Here is a 20890-nt window from a genome sequence, read left to right on the forward strand (position 1 = left end):
ATGTTACTTCTGTGACGTAGTAACACATTGTCAAAGGACACACTTCACGAGCTGCCGCGCGAGACTTAAAAACATCACATTTCATCTCTCTCGCGCTGCGCACTGACTGATACAAAATAGCCAGTCAGAACAGCTGTTCCACACATATGCGAGCCAAAGTAATTAGAACAATTATTTCACCTTGTGTGAGAGCACGAGAGAGCGCGCGCGCAGCATTTTAGACTGCACATATATTTTGGAAAGGATTGCAGTGCACAGCACCTCTCTGAAGCCATTTTACCAACATGCCGCCGCCGTCTCCCCCCCGCCACCCTACCAGAACATAAGGTCCTCGCCCACCCTGCCCCTCAAAATGGCGAATGCCGGTGATGGCTCGTCCGTCTCCCTTAGGAACCATTTAAGAACCTGAAACGTCCCATTTTAGATTACTAAACATTAATTGAAAACATGTTTTGCAGAGAACAGTTATAATTTACACTACAGCAATATAAAACTATAGCAGTAACAAACTATATATATATATATATATATATATATATATATTAGGCTTAAACTAATTTTTAGACCAAATATAAAGAAAATGAAAAAATAATTAATGAATGCAGGAGAATGGTAAATTGAGATTTATGGGAATGTAAATGTGGGGAAACAACTTCTTAGATTACATCAGCGATTACATTATTATAAATTATAATTAATTCTCTTTCTTTTTCATTGTTAATCTAAAGCATTCTACACTAGTCAAAAGTAGCTAAGCGAGTTGCATCCACTGGCTGTTTTGCCGATGTAAACAAACAATTAGTCTAATACAAGATCACGCATGGCTAAAAATACTCAGCACATTATATATTGAGATTTAGGCTAAAACATATCTCAAAATTACATATACATGTAAAAACCAACAAACAGATTTCATGACTCATGAGAAAAAGAACACGTGTCAGTCTCCAGAAAACAGCTTCTTTCTTAATGGCAAGAATTTTATTTACAAAATAATAATTAAAGTTTTTGCTGTAGATATTTTATGCATGGCATTGTGGCATTTTCTCCCATAAAATTTACAACAAGGTTTTATGTATTTCATGGCAAGAAACATATCTAAAATAAGAAGAAAATAAAATAAATAATACTGAAAAAAAAAAAACACATTAAATAAATGGTGGTTGTTTATTCTGTTTTTCATAACTTTGGTGAATGCAGCAATGGAATTTTTTTTTATTTTTTATGATTTGTTTATTTTTTGCATTCAAAGAGACACTCACTTAAAAAATAAAATTATATTTTGGGTTTTCTGAAATGCACATTCTCTGATTTCACACAAAGCAAAAGTCAGATAAAATGCAAGATAAAGCATTCCAAAATATACACTGAAATACACACAAGCACACAAATACAGACACACAAACTGGACACATACACGCCTTGACATCAGAAGTCAGCAATATGACATCATCAACACTGGCTTTGACATCTTCATGCGTTTTGTCTTTTCACTATGATTGCATCTGCTTTTTTGTTGAGTTACAAAGGTTAGAATCCACTATAAACTCAAATATAAACAGAAAACAGGAATAAAAACAATTTCTAAAATCACAGAAAAAAATAAAACAAAACAATGATAATAATCAATAATATGAATAATATCGATGACTATATATATTTATATATATATATATATATATGCACGTAAATTGGCATGTGTACATATTTGAACATTCGGGATTCAATTAAATTTTTTTTTTCCTTTTCAACATATTTAACTTCAGTTTTATTAACAAGTTAATAAAAGCTTAAACATTGCAGAGTGATCTAAAATACTATATTATGGCCCAATAATCTTGCTCAGCCAGGTCGTTCTCACACATTCCACCACAACAGTGTCCATTTGATGTGGAGACAGCTGAAAAACACAGAAATCGCTAACAAAAAAGACATTTTTCTTGAATATAATATAGATAAACAAGACAGCTTTTACTCCTAAATCCTAACTCATCGGTTAGATAATAATGCATCTTAGTGTGACACAGAGTGTTGAAGTAGCTTTGCAGATTTTGTTCTATTCTTCTGTTTTGTACACTCATTGGCATGTAGCCTCTATGTTCCGCACAGCCGTGCCAGCGGGAAAAGATAAAAAGCCGTAAGAGCACGGAAGCACAGACACACATGAAGAAGTTTCAGAATAGCCCTTGGATTAAATTGTCCATTGTATAACTAAACCCTTTCCCCTGTCCCCCTCAATACAACAGCTTGAGTTGCAAATTAAGTGTGAAGACTATGCTGTCTTATTTGACATACTGCATGCCCATGATTAAATCTCAGCTCTTAACGCTTAATAACAGAACAACCGTAACAACTCCGGAACGTTTGATGCCGTCATACGAAGCTATTCTCCGACTGGTCAAACATGCAAGAAAGAGGCATGACTTCTATCAGTTTTGAATGGCTGACTTCGGTTACCAAATGTCTGTCTAATTCAGATAGTATGACCTGATTCACCCATCAATCTGACAGCCTTTTGATTATATTATAAAACAGCCAAAATGTTATCCACAATGCAAAAAAGTATTCATGTCAACTTTGATTCACAGTCTTGAGTATAAGATGCTAAAAATCTCTGATCAACGATATAACACCCGTTTCCCAATGAAAATGTTTTCCTCCATTGTATTCCATATGAATAAGCTCTAATATGGCTGATGGCATTTGGACTCATATTAACAGTGCAGACTTAAGAGTCAGGTCACGAAACGAGTGACATTTTTCAAGTTCCAAGTTCTTCTCTCTGATGATTTACGTACTTGATGGCAAGTCACAATCCATTCCCAAGTCAAGAGAACGGTCAAATCATAGTTTCCGTGAGGTAATTCAGGACACTGTTGGACATTTGTCAGTTTCATCCAGTATATCTCATTGTTCTCTTATTTTACTGATGAAGGTGACACACACCCACACCTCTTTAAGAATGACACTTTGTCAAACTCTGAGGCAAGGTCAACTGCTGTCATTGGATTCAGAAAAAGTAACCCCTAAAACAATTGGCTTTTACATTAGTTGGAATGCACTAACTAGAGAAAACATGGCCTATTCTAATAATGAACCTTTTCACTTTTGTGTCTCCTCAGATCATGTCTGAATGGTGCCATCATGACACTATATGCTACACACATGTCAGAGGAAACCTGAGTCCCTCTTCACTTTTCTGTTTGTTGAGAATTTGACAATTTAGGGATCTACAGAATCACTTAGGGCATAGTCTCATATTCCTCTTTCTTTCAATAGTGATGCACTGTATTCTCTTCAAATGGGCCTCATTCCTGACCACCTTCTTCATTTCGGTCTTCTGCCTTTTTTTCTTCCCTTCCTTCAGCTTGCGCAATCACACCTCATTTATCCATCTCCTTACCATCTCCCGTCTTTCTTTTTGCACTCACACGGTTACTTCGTTCTTGCTCCCCGTCCTCAGCGCCTGACCTCCACCCCCGCCCCCTCCCCCACCTCCTCCGGGGAGGAAGTGCAGCTGTTCGATGGTGTTCTGGCGTTTGTTGGCGAAGGCCATCCGGCGAGCGTTGTGCGCCATCGCTCCAGGCCCTCCTCCGGAGCCGTGGACGTCCCCCCATCCCAAAGTCCCAGCCCCGTGACCCGACGAAATTCCAGCGACCGCGTGGTCTTGCTCGCGGCCGGAGGTAGGGTGCGAATTCATTTTGATCATGTGATGGCGGTCGAGTGAGGGCGTCACGCACACGTTCTGCTGGGATTGCGCTTTCTGGTGGTAGGAGAGACGGGACGTGGTGGACACCATCCCGCTATAATCGGCCATCATTCGCTCTTCCAGGCGGTCTGGCGACACCAGGAGGCGTTCGTGAGACTTGCGCAAAGTCTGGGTGTTGGAGCTCTTGCTGGTGGTCATGGGTTTGTAATACTGATGCTGCTGGTTCTTGGAGAGGCGTGAGAGAGTGTTCCCCTCCCCCAGTGCCAGAAGCTGGTCTTGGGACATCACCCGGCGAGGCGGTTTACTCATCGTGTCAAAGGTGGGGTTGTACTGTGTCTGGGGTAAAGGGTAGGGGTTGGGGGTGGAAGTGGAACTGGGCACATGGATGCGCGTGCGGGACATGTTTAGCGGTAGGGTTCCCCGGGCACCCAATGTGAAGTCACCACCCCAGGGCAGGTGGTGCTGGGAGGAGTGGAAGCTGGGTTGGGCATTGTTTGGCCTTCGCTTGGAGGTGTAATATCCGGAATATTCATCCAGGTTTTTTTCTGTAGTTAGGAAAATGTAAAATTAATATCATTCATAAATCTGACATTTACACCTGGTATTAACATGCGGTTTAGTGATCAGATCGCACTTGACCGCGTTAAAACAATGCACTGTTGTATGGGACAGATGTTGACCACATTTAATGAAGGTGTAACATTCAAATGTGTTTTTGTTACTCGTCTTCAGCTATGCAATGGTAAAAAAAAAAAAAAAAATCACTTACAAATACTGTGTTGCAGATTTGTAACAGATTGATAACACTTCACAGACACTTCACAATAATGTTCAGTTTTTTAACATTAAATCATGCATTAGGTATGATAAACTAACAATGAACGGCATTAATTCATGGTGGTTAATATTAATTTCTTCATGTACTGAAACATTTTTTATATTTTAATACTTTATTAATATTTTAATTTTGATGTAAATATTTTTTATATTTTAAAAACAATGACCCGTGAACAATTAACATTTTTAAATTGATTGAATGCTTTATCTTTAGTCAATATCTGATTATTTTTTAGATTATTTCAACAAACTACAGAGTTCATAAAAAAGGAAATGCAAGAAATGATGAACAGCATTCAATTGAATTATCCATGAATGCTTATTAAATTTATTTAATTCAATTTAATCAATATCATTTCAGCTTAACATAACCTCTCTTGTAATATGTCAATGGTGATTTGCATTTTGTGCTGGTAAGTGAGATCGCCCCGCCCGATCACACTGGAGTTGCATTGAAGGTTTAAAATGTTATCCGACTAAAAATATCCAGAAATGAAATGTATGTTAATGTTAGGTAAAATAGGTGCCAATCTCAACCCTTTTTAAAAAGCCATTTTCAACTGTAAGTCAACTTTCTGATGTAGTCATTTCCAAATTCTTTCAATTATAGGTTTCAGGCAGTGATTTAATATGACTGAATATGATCAATAGAAATATTTGAAATAAAATAATATGAATTGAACATACAATAAAATTATATGTGCAAAAAATATCCAATGCCACAGAGCATCCTTCCTAAAAAAGCAACAGTTGACCTCTTGCTACACTCTCTCACAGAGACCCTCTGAGTAGTAGCAGCGTTGAAATTACACACTCTCTTTTTCAGACACACACTCACCTAGTCTCTTGAGGGAGCTGTAACGGTTAAGCTCTGGTTTCATGGCGGTCTCGTATGATGGAGGTAGCTGGGCAAGGTTGTGGAAGGAGTGAGAGAAGGAGGGGTGAAAGCCAGAATTATTGTGCTTGCTGGACATCAGTGTTCCTGTGGAGGCCAACTGGGTGTTGTTCATGCGTTGAACTCGCTCTAAGAGTGGAGAACAAAGGAGAATAAGACAAATACCAACAACCGATGTGTCCAAAGCATATCTATCTGGGTCGAATGTAGAATATGGGTCTAATTAAATGTGGCTGACTGGAACACTGAAGCTTCGCCCTGATTCTCTAAATGACAAGAGAAGATGTCTAAGAATTACTTGCAATGCAATTGGAACATTTGTGCGCCTAGACTACTGTTCATTGCTTCACTTTCCCTCTAAATTTAATATATCCTCATGTAATGATGCTATCCTTATTCATGTAGTAATTTGTTCCACAGACACTTTTTACTTAAAGTAATTTGCCGTACACATACTACAGAGAACGTCCCCCTGGAGCAACCTTGGTTTAAGCACTGCAGATTAAATGTAGTCAAGGACACAGTGGTCACATGGGAACTCAGCAATTCTCTAGTTCATAGATCATCCTTGCTGAGATTTAAACTTAAGTACCTTGGAGTTAGAGTCTGGTTCTTTAATCACTAACCCTAATTCATCATGGCATATGCAATATGTGCTATTTTGACCCATAAAGTTAAAATGCTTTTTAATATTATTGCTATCTATCCATCTATGCAGAATAACAAAAAAATGTACATTATACAAAATGTGTTGAACAAAATTCCTTATTTGGTTTTTATTTTCCTCCTCCCCACCCCCCACCCCACACCAACCCTCGAGGTCACAAACACTCAAAAAATAACAACAACAATAGTTATAATAGGAAAAAACATCTGAAAATGCCAATACCATAGACAATATATCCATCTATCTGGGTTGTGAGCCATGAATTCAAAGAAATTCATTTTACTTTTTTAATTTAGATAGATAGATAGATAGATAGATAGATAGATAGATAGATAGATAGATAGATAGATAGATAGATAGATAGATAGATAGATAGATATTTTTCCACTGTGAGAACCTGGACACAAGTTGCAATACACAGCATCAGGACTTTTTTCGCCCAATCTTTTGGTTAAATATCATATTCATATACTATAGATATACTGCAATAAATATGAATATAATATTATGCATAAACATGAAGAAAAGACACTTTTTCTTCATGATATTTGGCATTCTGCTACTATGCATGCCAACACAGTTACTGAAGCTTTGCTGACTGGTGCAAACAGTGCTGGGTGCAGGACAAACAACAAGAAAATAGCTCAGGGTAGCGACAGAGTGGGAGGGCACGAGCAAACACACTCGAACCAACTAGACCAGGCCAAAGCAAAGGCAGTGACAAATACACACAGACAAATCTGAAGCTTTCTTACTGGTGCTCTCACACAAGCGAAACATTTGCACACTCTGCCTAAGCTCCTTGGCTTACCGATTGTAGATGTGTGTTTAGGACTGGACCCAGTCTGGCCAAAACTGTGTTTCCCAGCTGCAAGAGAGCAGAGTGAACACCGACCCACTCCCAGTTCATAAAATACATTTGAGGCCTTTATGCACATTTAATATCTCAACATGGTTATTGGTTAGGGCTGTGACGGTGGCAGTTTTTTACCACCGCGGTGGTAATGGACCCAAATACCGGCGGTGTTGCGGTGTTTGGGGGGTTGTTTTGAAATAAATAAATAAAAACAAAGAAACAACACAATAAAGCCTCTAAAGCATTGCAATAGATACCAGTAAATACTGGTAACTTACATAATATAATAAATCTATTCTATTTAAGAAAAATCTTAATCTATTTAAGAAAAAAAAAACTTTTGTTTAATATTTCCACACAAAGACGCGTGATACAGCCTACCGCTCTGCGCTTTGAGAGGGATGTGGGACACGAGCAGGAAAGAGACCATCAATCTCTTTTCTGATATCTTCATGTTTTCTACTTGTAAAAGGTATGAAGAGCGAATTTTATCTTCCACATGGGCAAGACATTTAAGCTATGTTTGCGCGCTGCCAGAGAAAGCCAAACTAAAAATCACCCGCGCGTGTGAAACGCGCTTTACAAATGAACTTGACGCGCCTATACCAATATGTCTAATAACAAGCACAAACTGTGTTAAAAAGAATTTGACGTACATGTAAAAAATGTAGGCTATATCTGTCCTACAGCGTTTTTTCTACTTTACCACAGTAAATAATACGAAAATAATCGACCTAAAAGCGAACAAAGGAAGAAACGTTTATAATCCCCTTTGGAAATGGGTGAGACGCGAGTGAAGGTATGGGAAAAGAAAAAAGAGATTCCATGCAGGGATGAGTCACGATTTTTGAATATTCGATTATGTTCTAATGTCTGTTGTGCGATCATTCTCTAAAATAAAATCTCCATGTGCTGGTGCTGATGCGGTTGACGCGTTCATGTGGGTGACGCTGCAATAACGCACACAACAGCTGTCACAAACCGGCAAAAGTAATGATTATGAACGTGTCAAATATAGCAAGGAGACATTTGAATTGTTTATTAATAAAGTGGGTTTTTTTGTGTCAGTGTTGGGCTGCAAAGATGAAGTTGACGATGCTCACTCGTCATCTTCGCAGTGAACGCGCCTATAGAGAGAATTGCACACTATACGGAATACATAAACATATGCTAGTCGGTTTATTTTCGTTTTTAATTGTTTTGTTTAAAAGTAGACAATTCAACTTTCTATATGGAATAACTAATGGAATATTTTAAATTCGCTGATTATCGGGTGAAGATCGCAAACCAGAATTCAAAGCCGACAAAGTTTAAATTTATGGACTCACGCACAACTCTCTCAATCGTCATGAATTCAAACTTTTCCATGGCTGCGCCTGCAATATAACATTTAATTGCTAACCTATTATTTATTTTGTAAACAAAGCTTTGTGTGTCATAATATTAATGTAAAACAGCATTCACATACAAACTTTTTTTTTTGCAAACCACCGCCGGTACTCCTCAGCCACCGCGGTGGCGCTTTACAACCGCGGTGGTGCGGTTGTCAAGTTTACCGGCACAGCCCTATTATTGGTTGACCTGTCCCAAATGTCTATCAGCACAGCAAGTGAAAAACACAATGCAAAGTGTAACGCTCCTGTTATAATGATTAAAACAGTCTAAAGCAGTTTTGTCATGCTGTATACCACATTGCTTACTTGCAGTGTAGTCGTACTACTTTGCCAATAATGGTGAAAAAAATTATATGCAAATATTATAACAACTGATTGGTGCCACTAAAATACTCTCACCACTGATTGGAAAGACCACCTTTGGCACATTCAAACTGCGTGTGTTCCATTTAGCAAATGTAGCCAAACATTGAAAACTTGAGAGTGAAAAAAGGCAATTCAACACAAAATGGACCGAATCCTAGAAAGAGCATAATTGATGAAATCATGGCTAGCCAACACAGGCACAGACAATGAGGGTTGCATCCCCATAATATTAATTTAATATCTTTTTTTTTTTTTTAATGACAGACTGGTAAAATTTTACTTTTGGTTTCCACAGTTTTAAATACTTGGTTACATCATTGATATTAAATATGGTGTGTTTTTTTTCTTGCATAGGAATTTTAAAATTTGAAGATTTTAAGAATTTTATGAATGCCTTTACATATATACTACCATTCAAAAGTTTGGGGTCAGTAAGATTTTTTTTTAAAAGAAATTAATACTGTTACTGTTTATTTAACAAGGATGCATTAAGTTAATCAAAAGTGGCAGTAAAGTTAATGTTACAAAATTTTAACAGTATATTTCAAATAAGTGCTGTTCTTTTAAAGTTTCTATTTTATATATATATATATATATATATATATATATACATACATACATACATACATACACATACATACATACATACATACATACATATATATATATATACACACACACACACACATACATACACAGTTGTAATGTCGAAATTATTGGCAAAATGTACAGATTTTCAGCTGTTTGCAATGAACAAATTAAACAAAAGTAATTGAAATAGCTCAACACAACAAATGTTTATGTCGTTTGGCCAAATTTAACTGAAAATGCAACTTTTAATGACTTCTGCAGTCTCAAAATTGCTCAGCCACTTCACGGCAAGCATCTTAAAGCGGGCATACACTGTACGATGTCTGTGCGACTTGACTGCTCACACTAAATGTGAAATATGTGCGATAAACCCCCGTGCCAGGTTGCGCCAATCGACCATGATATCGTGTATCCAGAGATATTGTCAAAACAAGCATCAGCTATCAATATCAAGAGTATTTAGCATTTCCAATGGATGTATTAAATTATTATTAGTATTATTGTATTATTATTAGGGAAGGTCTACTTTTATTATTAAATGTATAGGCTATTATAATTAATTTGCCACGCAATAATAGCGCATCCCCGCATAACCGACATGCTGTGAAGGTTAGATAGAAGAGCTTACTACTCCTCATTGAAAATTGTCTAAAAACATTTAGATCGATTACAATGAATTATAGGCCTACAATTAAAATGGTTAACAGTCTATGTCCGAACACTGCAATAATCAGTCATCAATGAAAATTAAAAACACCTTTATTTCAAAAACAGCTCGTTTAACGTGAGCATTTAACATGGGAAGATGTTTTTGCGCAATCGCGGCAATCGGTTCATAGCTCTGCTTCAACTGTGTGATATAGTCACGAGGAGCGACCAAAATTTCTGACATGCCAGAAATTCATCCGAGATCCGATTGCCTGTCGGGAGAGGTTAATCGCCTCTCGTTTCCAACTGTACACTTCACGAACACTGCGCGACAAACGACGCACGACATAGCTGAAAATAGGCCATACCCGAAAAAGAGTCGCACAAGTCAGAATTCGGCACAAAATCTGACGAAAATCGCACAGTGTATGCCCGCCTTTAGAAGATGCAAAGCAGCCCCAGAGCATCACCGAGCCACCACCAAAAGTTCCAGTTTCATTTCATCGCTACACAGAACAGAATCCCAAAACTTCTGTGGCTTATTTATATGATTTTGAGCACTTTTCTTGTGCTTTTAGCTCAGTAGTGGTGTACGTCTTGGAGTCCTGGCATGGAAACTGCATGTAGCTTTAGTAGCCTAAGGGGCCTTAAGCTGAAACCTCAGTGCCTGTTACCACCAAGTCTTGCTGCAGGTCTTTTGCAGTGACTCGAGGGTTTTTCTGAACTTGCCTTCTCAGAAATCTGGTTGCAGCCGTTGATTTGTGCTGTTGTGAGGTATTCTATTCAGGGAGTTGAATAATTTTGAGACTGTGGAAGTCATTAAAAGTTGCATTTTTAGCTGGATATGGGGAAACCACTTGAAACATTTGTTGTGTTGAGCTATTTCAATTACTTTTGTTTGATTTGTTCATTGGAAACAGCTGAAAGTCTGTACATTTTGGCAATTAAGCGGATTTGCAATGGGGGTTGAATAATTTCGGCGTGTGTGTGTATATGTGTATACATACACACACACACACCTCACCACTTGATTTTCAACTGGTTTAAAGAGTGCCGTGCAGTGCATTCAGTTATATAATTAACTGAATGCACTGCACGGCACTCTTTAAACCAGCTGAAAATCAAGTATCACAACTAATACCATATTTTAACAGACATTTTATTCATTGGTCCCTGATTACTCCTCACTTTCTAAAAGTGGCCCCCGAGCTGCATACTTTAAGTATCTGTGTTAAGGATGTTGGTCAGTCCTTTACTTCCTTTACTGCTGCTCTCTTTGCATGTGGTTATTACATAGCATCTTTTGTCTCTGAAGCAGGATTAATGTGACTCATTTCTGACACATCCTCTGTTCTACATTACCTCATACACTCAGGCTTTTCAATCTGTCGACTAAATCATGCCTCCAGACTTCATTTCTGTGCTGCTGATTAATTCAAGCGCCTATTTCTCTACATCAACTCATTCATTCCCCTGCAAGTTTATACACGTTGCATACATGCATTGTTTCCTTTGCTTAATATTTTGCTGTTATTCGATCTATAACTCTTATATGTGGGTGAGATGGACTCACTCCGGTTATCTTTGCTCTGGAGGACAGGAGTGTAGAAGTTTTTCAATGGCCGCCCCAGTGTGCCCTCACTGGAGGTGGCGGTTGTTAGGACCGTGCTGTTGTTCCTCTCTCCTTGCTGGACCGGACTAGACTGGTGACGCAGAATGTCCACCAGCGCTCTGAAGAGAAAGAGATAAATAGTACAAATGAAAGATGAGTGTATGATGAAATCAAAAAGCAAAAGCTGAAAGAGTCTGACATCAAAATCACAACGGATCTCTTCATATGGCAGTCACTGGTGCAGACTCAGATGTGTACAGCATTGTCTCCTTCCACTTTGTGAGTGCAGTCATAATGGGCCTTTCACTCACCTAGGCATGTTGATGTCTCTATTCCTCGGTCGTCGAGACAGTTTATGGAAGGCCACTTTAATCCCAATGGCCACAGCCATGGTAAAAGAGATGACTCCCCCAATGACGTAAGCCGTGCTGTTGCTCTGTTGCTGCAGCGGGTCAAAATCTGGGTCGTGTCGGACCGGGGGATGAGTGACGGGTCCCGGCGTGACGGCCCAGTCAGGTGAGATGTAATTATTGCAGGAGGCTTGGTCTAGACGGCTGCGCTGGTGCTCACAGCAGAAGCGATAATGGCAGGTGCCACAGCAGTATATGTAGGTGCCCCTGGTGCAGTTGAAAGTGTTGTCGAACTGTCCCATTACGTCGTAGTAGCCCTGACACCAGTCCACGTCCACCAGTCGCCGAGGAGGCGGCGCCACCTGTGCGGCTCCCAGCGGGGGCTTCAGGGCATCGGCTGTTACATTGCGGGGTAGCATAATCTGCGGCAGGGGTCTCGGAGGGATCTCGGCTGCCTCTGGCTCTGCCGCCATGGCAGCAGCCTCCTTGTCCCGCATGTCAGGCTGAGGGACCTTGCGGCCACGTCCTCGCAACAGAAGCAACACCGGCCCCCCATTCACAGAGGAGCGTTCCGAGGTAATAGTCACTGTGGAGACCACAGGGCAGAACAGAAAGAAAAGCAAGATGGCAGCGGGTGGCATCTTGATACAGGGGACTTTTTTTTATCAAAGATGAAAAAAAGTGAAGCCTTCGTACAAAAGACTACTGAGGCCTACAAAAAGCTGACGTCTATCAAAATTTGCAAGTCAATGTGGCAATATATAAGACATGTAGACAAGTTAATCTCTATTTCACATGTGCATACACTAGTATGCAAATTATTTCATATGCAAAATACACATCCAAGTGCGGGAGTTCCGATTGAAGAAAAAAGCATGAGACTCGCAGTTAGGGTGTAAACATATTTCTGAGGAAATTATTAACAAGAATGAGGTAAATCTATGTACAAGTTTTATGCTTAATGGGTGAGAGTTGGAATGCTTGAAAATGTTGATTTGACACAAAAACAAATATATGGAATCTTCTCTATGAGATAATTAAAAAGAACAAAAAACAACAGCTTTAGAAATATGACAATGACAATAAAGTATTTGACTTTTTTTGCAAGCAATTTAGTTCTGTAAACAAAACGTATATTATTTTAACAATGTAAACTTTTTAAAGTGTCAAAGTCATGGGAACATCCTCTTAAAGGTGGTTTTGTTTAAGTCTGTGTAACTGAACTGATCTATGGCACAAACAACTCATTCAAGACTCAATCTGAGTTCACCTTATGGGCAACATGTAAACATTTCTGTTTGAGTGTAAACTATATCTCACCAAATGCTCTCTATTCTGGTTGGCACTTCAGTTCTCGACTCACTAACCAACCATATAGAAAGAAACAGTTAATACTACTCAGCTATTCTGTGTGATTTGTAAACAACTGCCATTATCAGCTTCAAGAACTGATGTTGTCTTGTAAACAAATCTCAGTTGGTTGGTCGCTTTAGGCTTTAATCATCAATGAGAATATCTTGCAAGACTAACAAGAATACCTTTCAAGGTCATTGAGGTTCTGTTGTGCGGTCCAAATTATCAAGCTAACAGTGTCAGTTCTCAAGAAAAATACTAAGTACTTAATCTTTTCGAGTTTCAGAAGGAAGTTATTGAGGCTAGGGATAAAGGTAGGACAAAGCGATGAAAGAGCAACTTTCAAGAGTTCAAGAGAAATGGGGAAGAGCTGATCTTTTCTCTAAAGGTGGCACCACGGAACAAAGGCTCATTACGAAGGCTTTGGAAGAGTGTAGGTCGGTTAGGGCACTCGCGAAGTGTAACAAGCAGCAGGTATATATCAGTTCCTGGCTTGACGACACAAGTCAGGCCAGAAAGGAAGAAGTGTTCAGGAAAGGAAGAAAGGAAATGGAAGGATGGACTGAGTCTAGGTAAAGGTTGAGGGTCTATGTGTGTTGGACCCTCTTGCGTGAGTGTCTCTGCTCTGGATTTAGCTCAACCCAACAGAATAAAACAAACGGGGGCTTGGGCCCAGTTCTGGCAGGACAGCATGGTTGAGCCCACTGAACAGGCATGAACAAGTCGGGATTCATCCGTCAATGTGGAACACGTGTGGACCGTCAAGCAAACGCACCAAAAGACCTATCCTAAGTGTTAAAGAGCGTCTTTTCAAGTAGTGGGACAACTTTAAACGTCGTCCCACTGTCAACACAGTAAACGCGTCAATGGCTCGCTGGTGAATATGGCAGATTACGGAACGTCAAACCTTGACCACCGTCGAACATATAGACCTCGAAAAATATTCCTGAATATACCCATGCATCTGCTGTTCTAGAATGGTCAAGCCGAATCCTCTCAACGCTGGCAGGGATCTTGACGTTAGTATGGCTATGAGACGTATGGCTTCAGTATCTAAACCCTTCAGAGACTCCTGAGGGTTCTGCTCTAAATGTGCGGAGTCCGTAGAGGTGGGAGGAGCAAACGAGATGGATGATGGATAAGAAGAGTAAAACGGGCCTTAGTGAGAGGAACGGACGACTAATCAACAGAATTAGCAGCAGCTCACTTTGGAAAGTTTAATGAGGCTTGTGCCAGCCATCCATAAGCCCGTCCATCCATCGATCAATCGATCAGGAGCCGAACTCTCTCAAGCTAATGCATTCGTAACGGCCACTCTTACATAAAGCATGTTTAACCAATAATGCACTGTTCTCCCTATTTTGGGGAGCAAAAGCTGCTTGTTGTGTGCAACTCAAATTAAATGATGTGAATATAAACGATACACCTTAGGAACTATTACATGCTATTCAGTAGTGAAAAAAGATGAAAATTAAGAATTAAAGTTGGTTTAAATTGTGGTTAAATGGATGAACAAAAATGCAAAAGTACTGGTGAAATAATGTCTTGCTTCTGGTTGGCACGGTTAGTGTTTGGCACTGGTTTTGGTAGCAAAAAGTCAAGCAAAAAATCTTCAATCTGTGCAAATCAACATCCTTTCAAAAAGCCCCTGGCTCACAAAAACAGTGATGGTTCGTCTGCTTTAGAAAAGATGATGACTTCCTATTCCTGGCTGGGACTCCAGTCGTTTTCATCCAGGCTGATGGCTCTTCGTCTTGGCTTCTGTTTTCCTTGGTTAGTCTTGGATTTTCACTGAAAGACAAAAGAAAGTGAATAAATCAAATCCCTGATTCAGTATAAACTCATATAGTCAGTCTAACGGTACACAGCTTATTGAGCAATCATGATTTATTTATTTAACATGTATGTGTGCATTAAAAGTACCATTTCGGCGAACAATGCTGAGCCAAATGAAGATAAAGATGTGTTCTGGCTTGTTTATTGAACCAATCAGATAAGAGTTCAATCGAGAGCCAGCGAGAAGCTCATTTTATTGGCTATAAGAAGAAGGTGGACCCGTCCTCCTCCTCGCACTTGCAAAACCGTTTTATACAGTCTATGTGCAAAACTCAATGAGTGCCAAAACTGTAACAGCAGCTAAAAGAAGGACGGAACTATATAAATCGGGTTATTTCGGGAACTTTTTTGCCCCATGTACACAGGTCATTTAGACATTTGGCAACAGTTTATTTTTTTTACACAAAGGTTGGTTTTACACGATCAATCTGTTTTGCAGTTCTTGACTCTGTTGTTTTCAATTGCAAATTGCTGTTCACAGGCTTGCAATGCTTTTGGTCGTATTTTGGCAGGGGTGTGGGGGTCGTGCCAAAAGTGTAAGCGCGGAAAAAAGTCAGATGAATACAGATCATGTTTAATTTGCGTTAGCATGAAGCTGCAGTTTCAAATTACATAACATTACACTTACAAATAACAGCAAAAAAGGTGATTTATACCTTTACAAATCTTCTCTAGCTCATGCGAATTTAATTTATGCTTGCAATCTTGTGTACACCTTTACAAATCTTACCCTGCACATCTGACTCTTTATGGCATCATTTTACCTTCATACACTTATTTCTGAGTGCGACGCTGAACTACATCTCCCACTATATGTCTCTCTTTTGAGATATATGATATATGATTTTGTTGTTTGTTTTGTGTCTATTCAATTCTAAATGAAATGAAAATAAATCAAATTACATTAAATTAAATTAAGTAACTTTTTTATTTAAAAAAATGTCATTCACTGAATATTCCAACATTGAATATTACCATACCTTTTTTTAATACATCGACAATTTTCCTTCGATTTCCCATTAAAAATAGCTGTATTGTTGATATAATATTACTCACACCAACATATAAGATTTCGGCTTTATACTGACACCGACATATAACATTTACACATTCAACCAGACAATGACCGCAATCAGTAAACTATTTAAAATTCTTAACAATAATATGAAGAACTGTGCATTCAGTTTCAGTTGTTTCCCTACAACAAAATCATCCACAATCCTGTGGCTGTGAATCACATCAGCCTCCACAATCAACAAGGTGCAAGTGTATGCAATATGCACACCATATTTTTTGCATATAGTAGTGCGACCTCAGCTTTCTCACATACTGAGTCACATCTACAGCAGTGAATAACATGCACATGTTAGCATAGCTGATGCAAAACAGTGAATCTTAAAACCTCAATGACAGGGTGTAAATAAGCAAATAACAGCCACTTAAAAAAGGCTTGTGGGAACATACTGAAGGCTTAATACGCTCAGAGAGATGCAGCTTTGGACGACGCGAGAGAGGAAGCGGGGGGTGACACAGCCACAGATGTGTGCGGAGTGGGGGGTTGGCAGGGCAGAGAGAGACCCTATTGAGAGGAGAAGAGAAGACAGGAAGGATGCAGGGATGGGGGAGGAAGGATCTTAAGGAGCAAGGACCCTTATGGAAGAAGGAATGAGGTAACACACAAGGCTACGCACCTTTAAACAGCCCCTCACAAGTGCATCTTATGCTGTTTTACAGTGCGCTTTATGCTCACCAAGTTGCATCTTTTCCGGAGTTGCCATCGGCAACGCCTTGTGTGGCTAATGATGTGAAGCGGAGAGACAGGGTCCTGGAAACACGGGCTTGTGAAAGCGGAGCCTCACAGATGTGTGATACAACATCTGCACGTACTCCTCTAACACACATGCACACTAACTCTCCAAAGACGGCCTGAGCATGCCACACTACGCGCCTCTCGTCCTTCCTTCTCTCTCATACACTTTATTTTTCTCTATCTTTTTGACAGTGCGTGGGTCGAAAGTGTTCTCTTAGAATAGCTCTGCTGCAGTGAGTGAGATAGAGAGGGATGTGACATAGAGATGGGCAGATGGATCACCTCTCTCAGTTCACTCGTTTCATCCTCCCTTTGCGGTAAATAGGCCTACATACTTCTTCCTATAAGCGAGCGCAATACACATCTCCATTCATCTGCCTCTTCCTCTCCATTCCCCACCCCTTCATCCTCCTCCTGATCATCATCATCAACCCTGTTTCTCTGACTCAGGAGGATGGGAGGCATCCGTCCCATCCACAAACAGGTGCAGATGACAGATGCCAGGCCAATATGCAGCCCATTACCATTTTATGAGTGAGCACACACCGAAATGGGAATGGAGAGATGAAGGGCAGAAAGAGGACAGTAGGCCTTAGAAGATAAAAATCAAAGTAGCTTTCAGGATTTTAAAGTCTGTTAGTTAGCAACAAGTCGTAGTACAAAAAAAAGAAAAAAAAAAGATTTGTGTTGTCATTTACAGATGAAGAGAAATGAACAAAGACACTTAAGTGTAATTTGTTAAGTGAAACACTGAAGGATTTGCTTAATTATGTGCATTTTGCGACACTTGAATGCGTGTGTTGACAATGCGCCATAGTTACAAGTGACAAGCCGTTAACAAAAAAACAAAAAAACAAACATGCTTGTTTTCCTATCACAATGAGGACTTTCCATTGACTTCTATTGTTTTATACTGAGGTAATTACATTTCTAAACCCCTTTCCCTAAACTTAACCCTTTAAGATATATATATATTTTTTTTTTTGCATTTTTATATATTCATTCAAACATTTAGTTCACAATATAGGCAAATTCTGACCCAAACACGCAAACAAGACTATAGCAATCTATAGGCTACACACAGCAGCATCATGGCAGATCTCAGGGAGGAAATTAACATTCCAGTGGCGGACGACACACGCTGTGCGACACCAATCCCCATGACATGTATCCATCCCTGATCTTACATTCCTTAAGAATATTCAAAATTTAGCTCACAACAGATGTGCTCATAAACAGAAATCAACCAAAAAAAAAAAAAAAAAAAAAAAGGCTGTAATGAGCGCGCGACCTGTGTATGCGATCCTCGCGCACGTTGCAGCAGTAACAGCATCAGATGGGAACAAAATGAAGGCACGTCTTACCTGCGTGTGTTGCAACAGCTGCCCGCTTCGAATCTGTTGAAAATGATGCGGAGACTGAAAGAAATGCGATACAATAACCGTTCAAAGTTATTGTTGCCCCTCTCTTGGCTGACAGCAAATTGAATAAGATGATGCAGCACGCGCAGTATTCACAGAGATGGGGTCTTGCGTTTCTTAACAGCTCTTGGTTCGTAGAAAAAGACGCAGTTTTGTGGCATTGGCGATGGGAGAGTGTCTTATTTAAAGGCGAATAAAACCTCCACTCGTCCAGGGTGTTCTACAAAAAAAATATCAGTTTCAAAATATAGTTTGCATTGAGTCACAAGTCATAAAAACGTCAAAGGAATAAGTGGACGTCTCCAAATATCAGCAAAAATATCGACCATGCGTAATTTACAGTCCAACGAGAAAAGAAAACGCAGAATACTCCGTGCATCCAGGTAAAAATGGGTTATTTTTCATATAAAACGCTATTGACTATGCACAGTCTAATCCGAATGTTGCCAAATACACATAAAACGGCTGATTAATTAGACGCGCCCGGCAATATCCGTTTCCCTACTATTTAAATGACCGTGTTATTCCGCTTTCAACACAAATTCAATGGGCTCCAGATCTACCTCCGCGCCACTGAAACGCAATTGCTCCCACAAAGGTCCGCTTCGCTCAGTTTACATCGATTGGAGCGAGATGCTTGCACGTGGTTTCATTTGCTAAATGTTGGAAATGATCTGCCAATCGTTGGCACGCGTTATTGGCTGAGAATGTCTTTTCTGCGCGTGCTGGGTTTTTAGGGAAAATCAACCGACGACGCTCGTTCGCAGACTTGCACGCGCTCATGAGATTCTAGCGCGCGAGAATTGATGAACATTCTTAAAACGGGCTGGATTTTAACTTATTTCTTTCCGAGAAACGAAGAATAGAATGACAAACTATAGAGTTTTGTTCTTCCATTTGGGCGACAGAAATGTATAAAAAAAGGATTGTGCCATTGGTTTCCGTGGTAACCGAGGCATCCCATGACAATGATTCTTGATTGATTTCTCTTTTTTTATAAGGTGAATCCCAAGAAATCAAGAACATGCCCGGATCCATTTTGAGTCCAAAATCAAAAGAAATTATAGTAGATATTTTGTTTTTATTCATGGACCATTTATATTGGTATTATAATGACAATATTTTCATGTTGGCTATTTACATTTTTCCTGTTCTGTAATGCTAACAATCGCTTTCAACGAAAAAACTAAAATTCTAGTATGTCATAAATCATTGAATTAAGACATTTTAATAATACTATAATACATTGGAAATTTTACTATAATTTAAACTAATTGAGAAATGGTAAAAAAAAATAAACATCAAATGAGAATAACAATTGGGAAGAATGGGGATAAAAAAACATGATAAATCAGGGATAAGTGTCTCATGAAAATAATTACATCACAACACAAACTATATTTTATTTAGGGCTTAAATATGACTTTTTAATTATTAAAAAGAATACGATGCATAATAATAATTATATAATAAAATATTCTACAATAATAATACTATTAAATAAACTATCAAATTATTCTTCGGACAAAAAAAAAAAAGAATAAAAATGCATAAGCTGAATATTTGTACTTTAAGAATTCCTGTCACACCACACATGACTAAAGACTGCAAAACAGCAAAAGGTGATTAAAATAGTGAAGAAAAATGATTTGTCAACTGCCCGTATGTTACTGAAGAATTTTTACTCCTGAGTGATTCAGTTACTTGAATGTTGATTGTGAATGAATCAGAATGAGTTCCTTTTTGTCACTTGGCCTAAAGTGAATGTGTTACCTCTCACACTTGTATAACAGTAGCAGAGTCGCCATGTTGCATACATGTGAGGTCTTGGAAAGCTGGCATTGGTTATCACACATTGCGGAAAAGGCACGATGGTTTCAGGAGGCATTCTGGAGGAGACGGCATTGCTCTTAAGTATCATACCGCAGTCTGAAGGCAGCACACTTTAGGACATTGGGGTATGAGCATTGCGATCTGCAGTGACGTGAGAGTGAATGTTTGTATTTGGGGCATGACAATGACTCCCTGTGTTGCTGGAGGCAATGGTTGGGTCAGTCTTGTCACTGTGGGAGCTTCATGGTAGTGAACCTGCCAGAAGTGCTCGTAGCTTCGCACACACATACGCGCTCTCACACACAGCCAGATGACTCAAACGGTCCTGCAGCCGCTGGCCCAAACCAAATGAGTCACAGAGCCGCACACAAAAATAAATCACACAAAAACACGGAATCACACGCTCGCACATGCGTGAAGAGAGGAAAAATGTGAAAAACAGGTTCAGGTGTGGGACAAGTTCAAGGATGGCGTTTTGTTAGAGTGGTTAAACACCAGAGCATAAAGAGTTTGGAGGTTCGGTCAATATGATGTCAATGCATTGGGATATGTCTTTTACACAACGAATGTACAAAAGCGAAGGACTTCTAAGGCACTCTTAAAAATGTACAAATTGCTTTATATAGCAAACAAGTCACACTTCAGTTTAGGGTCCAATTCTCACTATTAACTAGTTGCTTATTAGCATGCTTACTAGGATATTGGCTGTTTA

General features: G+C 39.3%; 1 protein-coding gene across 1 annotated transcript; it reads right to left on the reverse strand.

Moving 5' to 3' along the window:
* Positions 1 to 617: 617 nt before the first annotated feature.
* Positions 618 to 18986, reverse strand: shisa7b (shisa family member 7). Its single transcript, XM_084131867.1, has 6 exons — positions 18289 to 18986; positions 11887 to 15069; positions 11537 to 11694; positions 6920 to 6976; positions 5385 to 5570; positions 618 to 4254 (listed from the first exon to the last, which is right to left on the reverse strand). The coding sequence occupies exons 2-6, from the start codon at positions 12564 to 12566 to the stop codon at positions 3428 to 3430; spliced, it is 1908 nt and encodes a 635-aa protein (XP_083987993.1). The 5' UTR covers positions 12567 to 15069; positions 18289 to 18986; the 3' UTR covers positions 618 to 3427.
* Between the last annotated feature and the right edge of the window lie 1904 nt (positions 18987 to 20890).

This window comes from Abramis brama, assembly GCF_963993115.1.
Source record: "Abramis brama genome assembly, chromosome: 12".
In the NCBI taxonomy this organism is placed as follows: domain Eukaryota; kingdom Metazoa; phylum Chordata; class Actinopteri; order Cypriniformes; family Leuciscidae; genus Abramis; species Abramis brama.

Excerpts from the sequence above, each read along its gene's own strand:
- shisa7b (XM_084131867.1), bottom strand. The coding sequence starts at position 12,566 with ATGCCACCCGCTGCCATCTTGCTTTTCTTTCTGTTCTGCCCTGTGGTC. Across the intron at positions 6,977-11,536 it reads CCAGAGCAAAGATAACCGGA|CTGGGAAACACAGTTTTGGC; the intron begins GTGAGTCCATCT and ends GCTCTCTTGCAG. Across the intron at positions 4,255-5,384 it reads CAGCTCCCTCAAGAGACTAG|AAAAAAACCTGGATGAATAT; the intron begins GTGAGTGTGTGT and ends TCCTAACTACAG.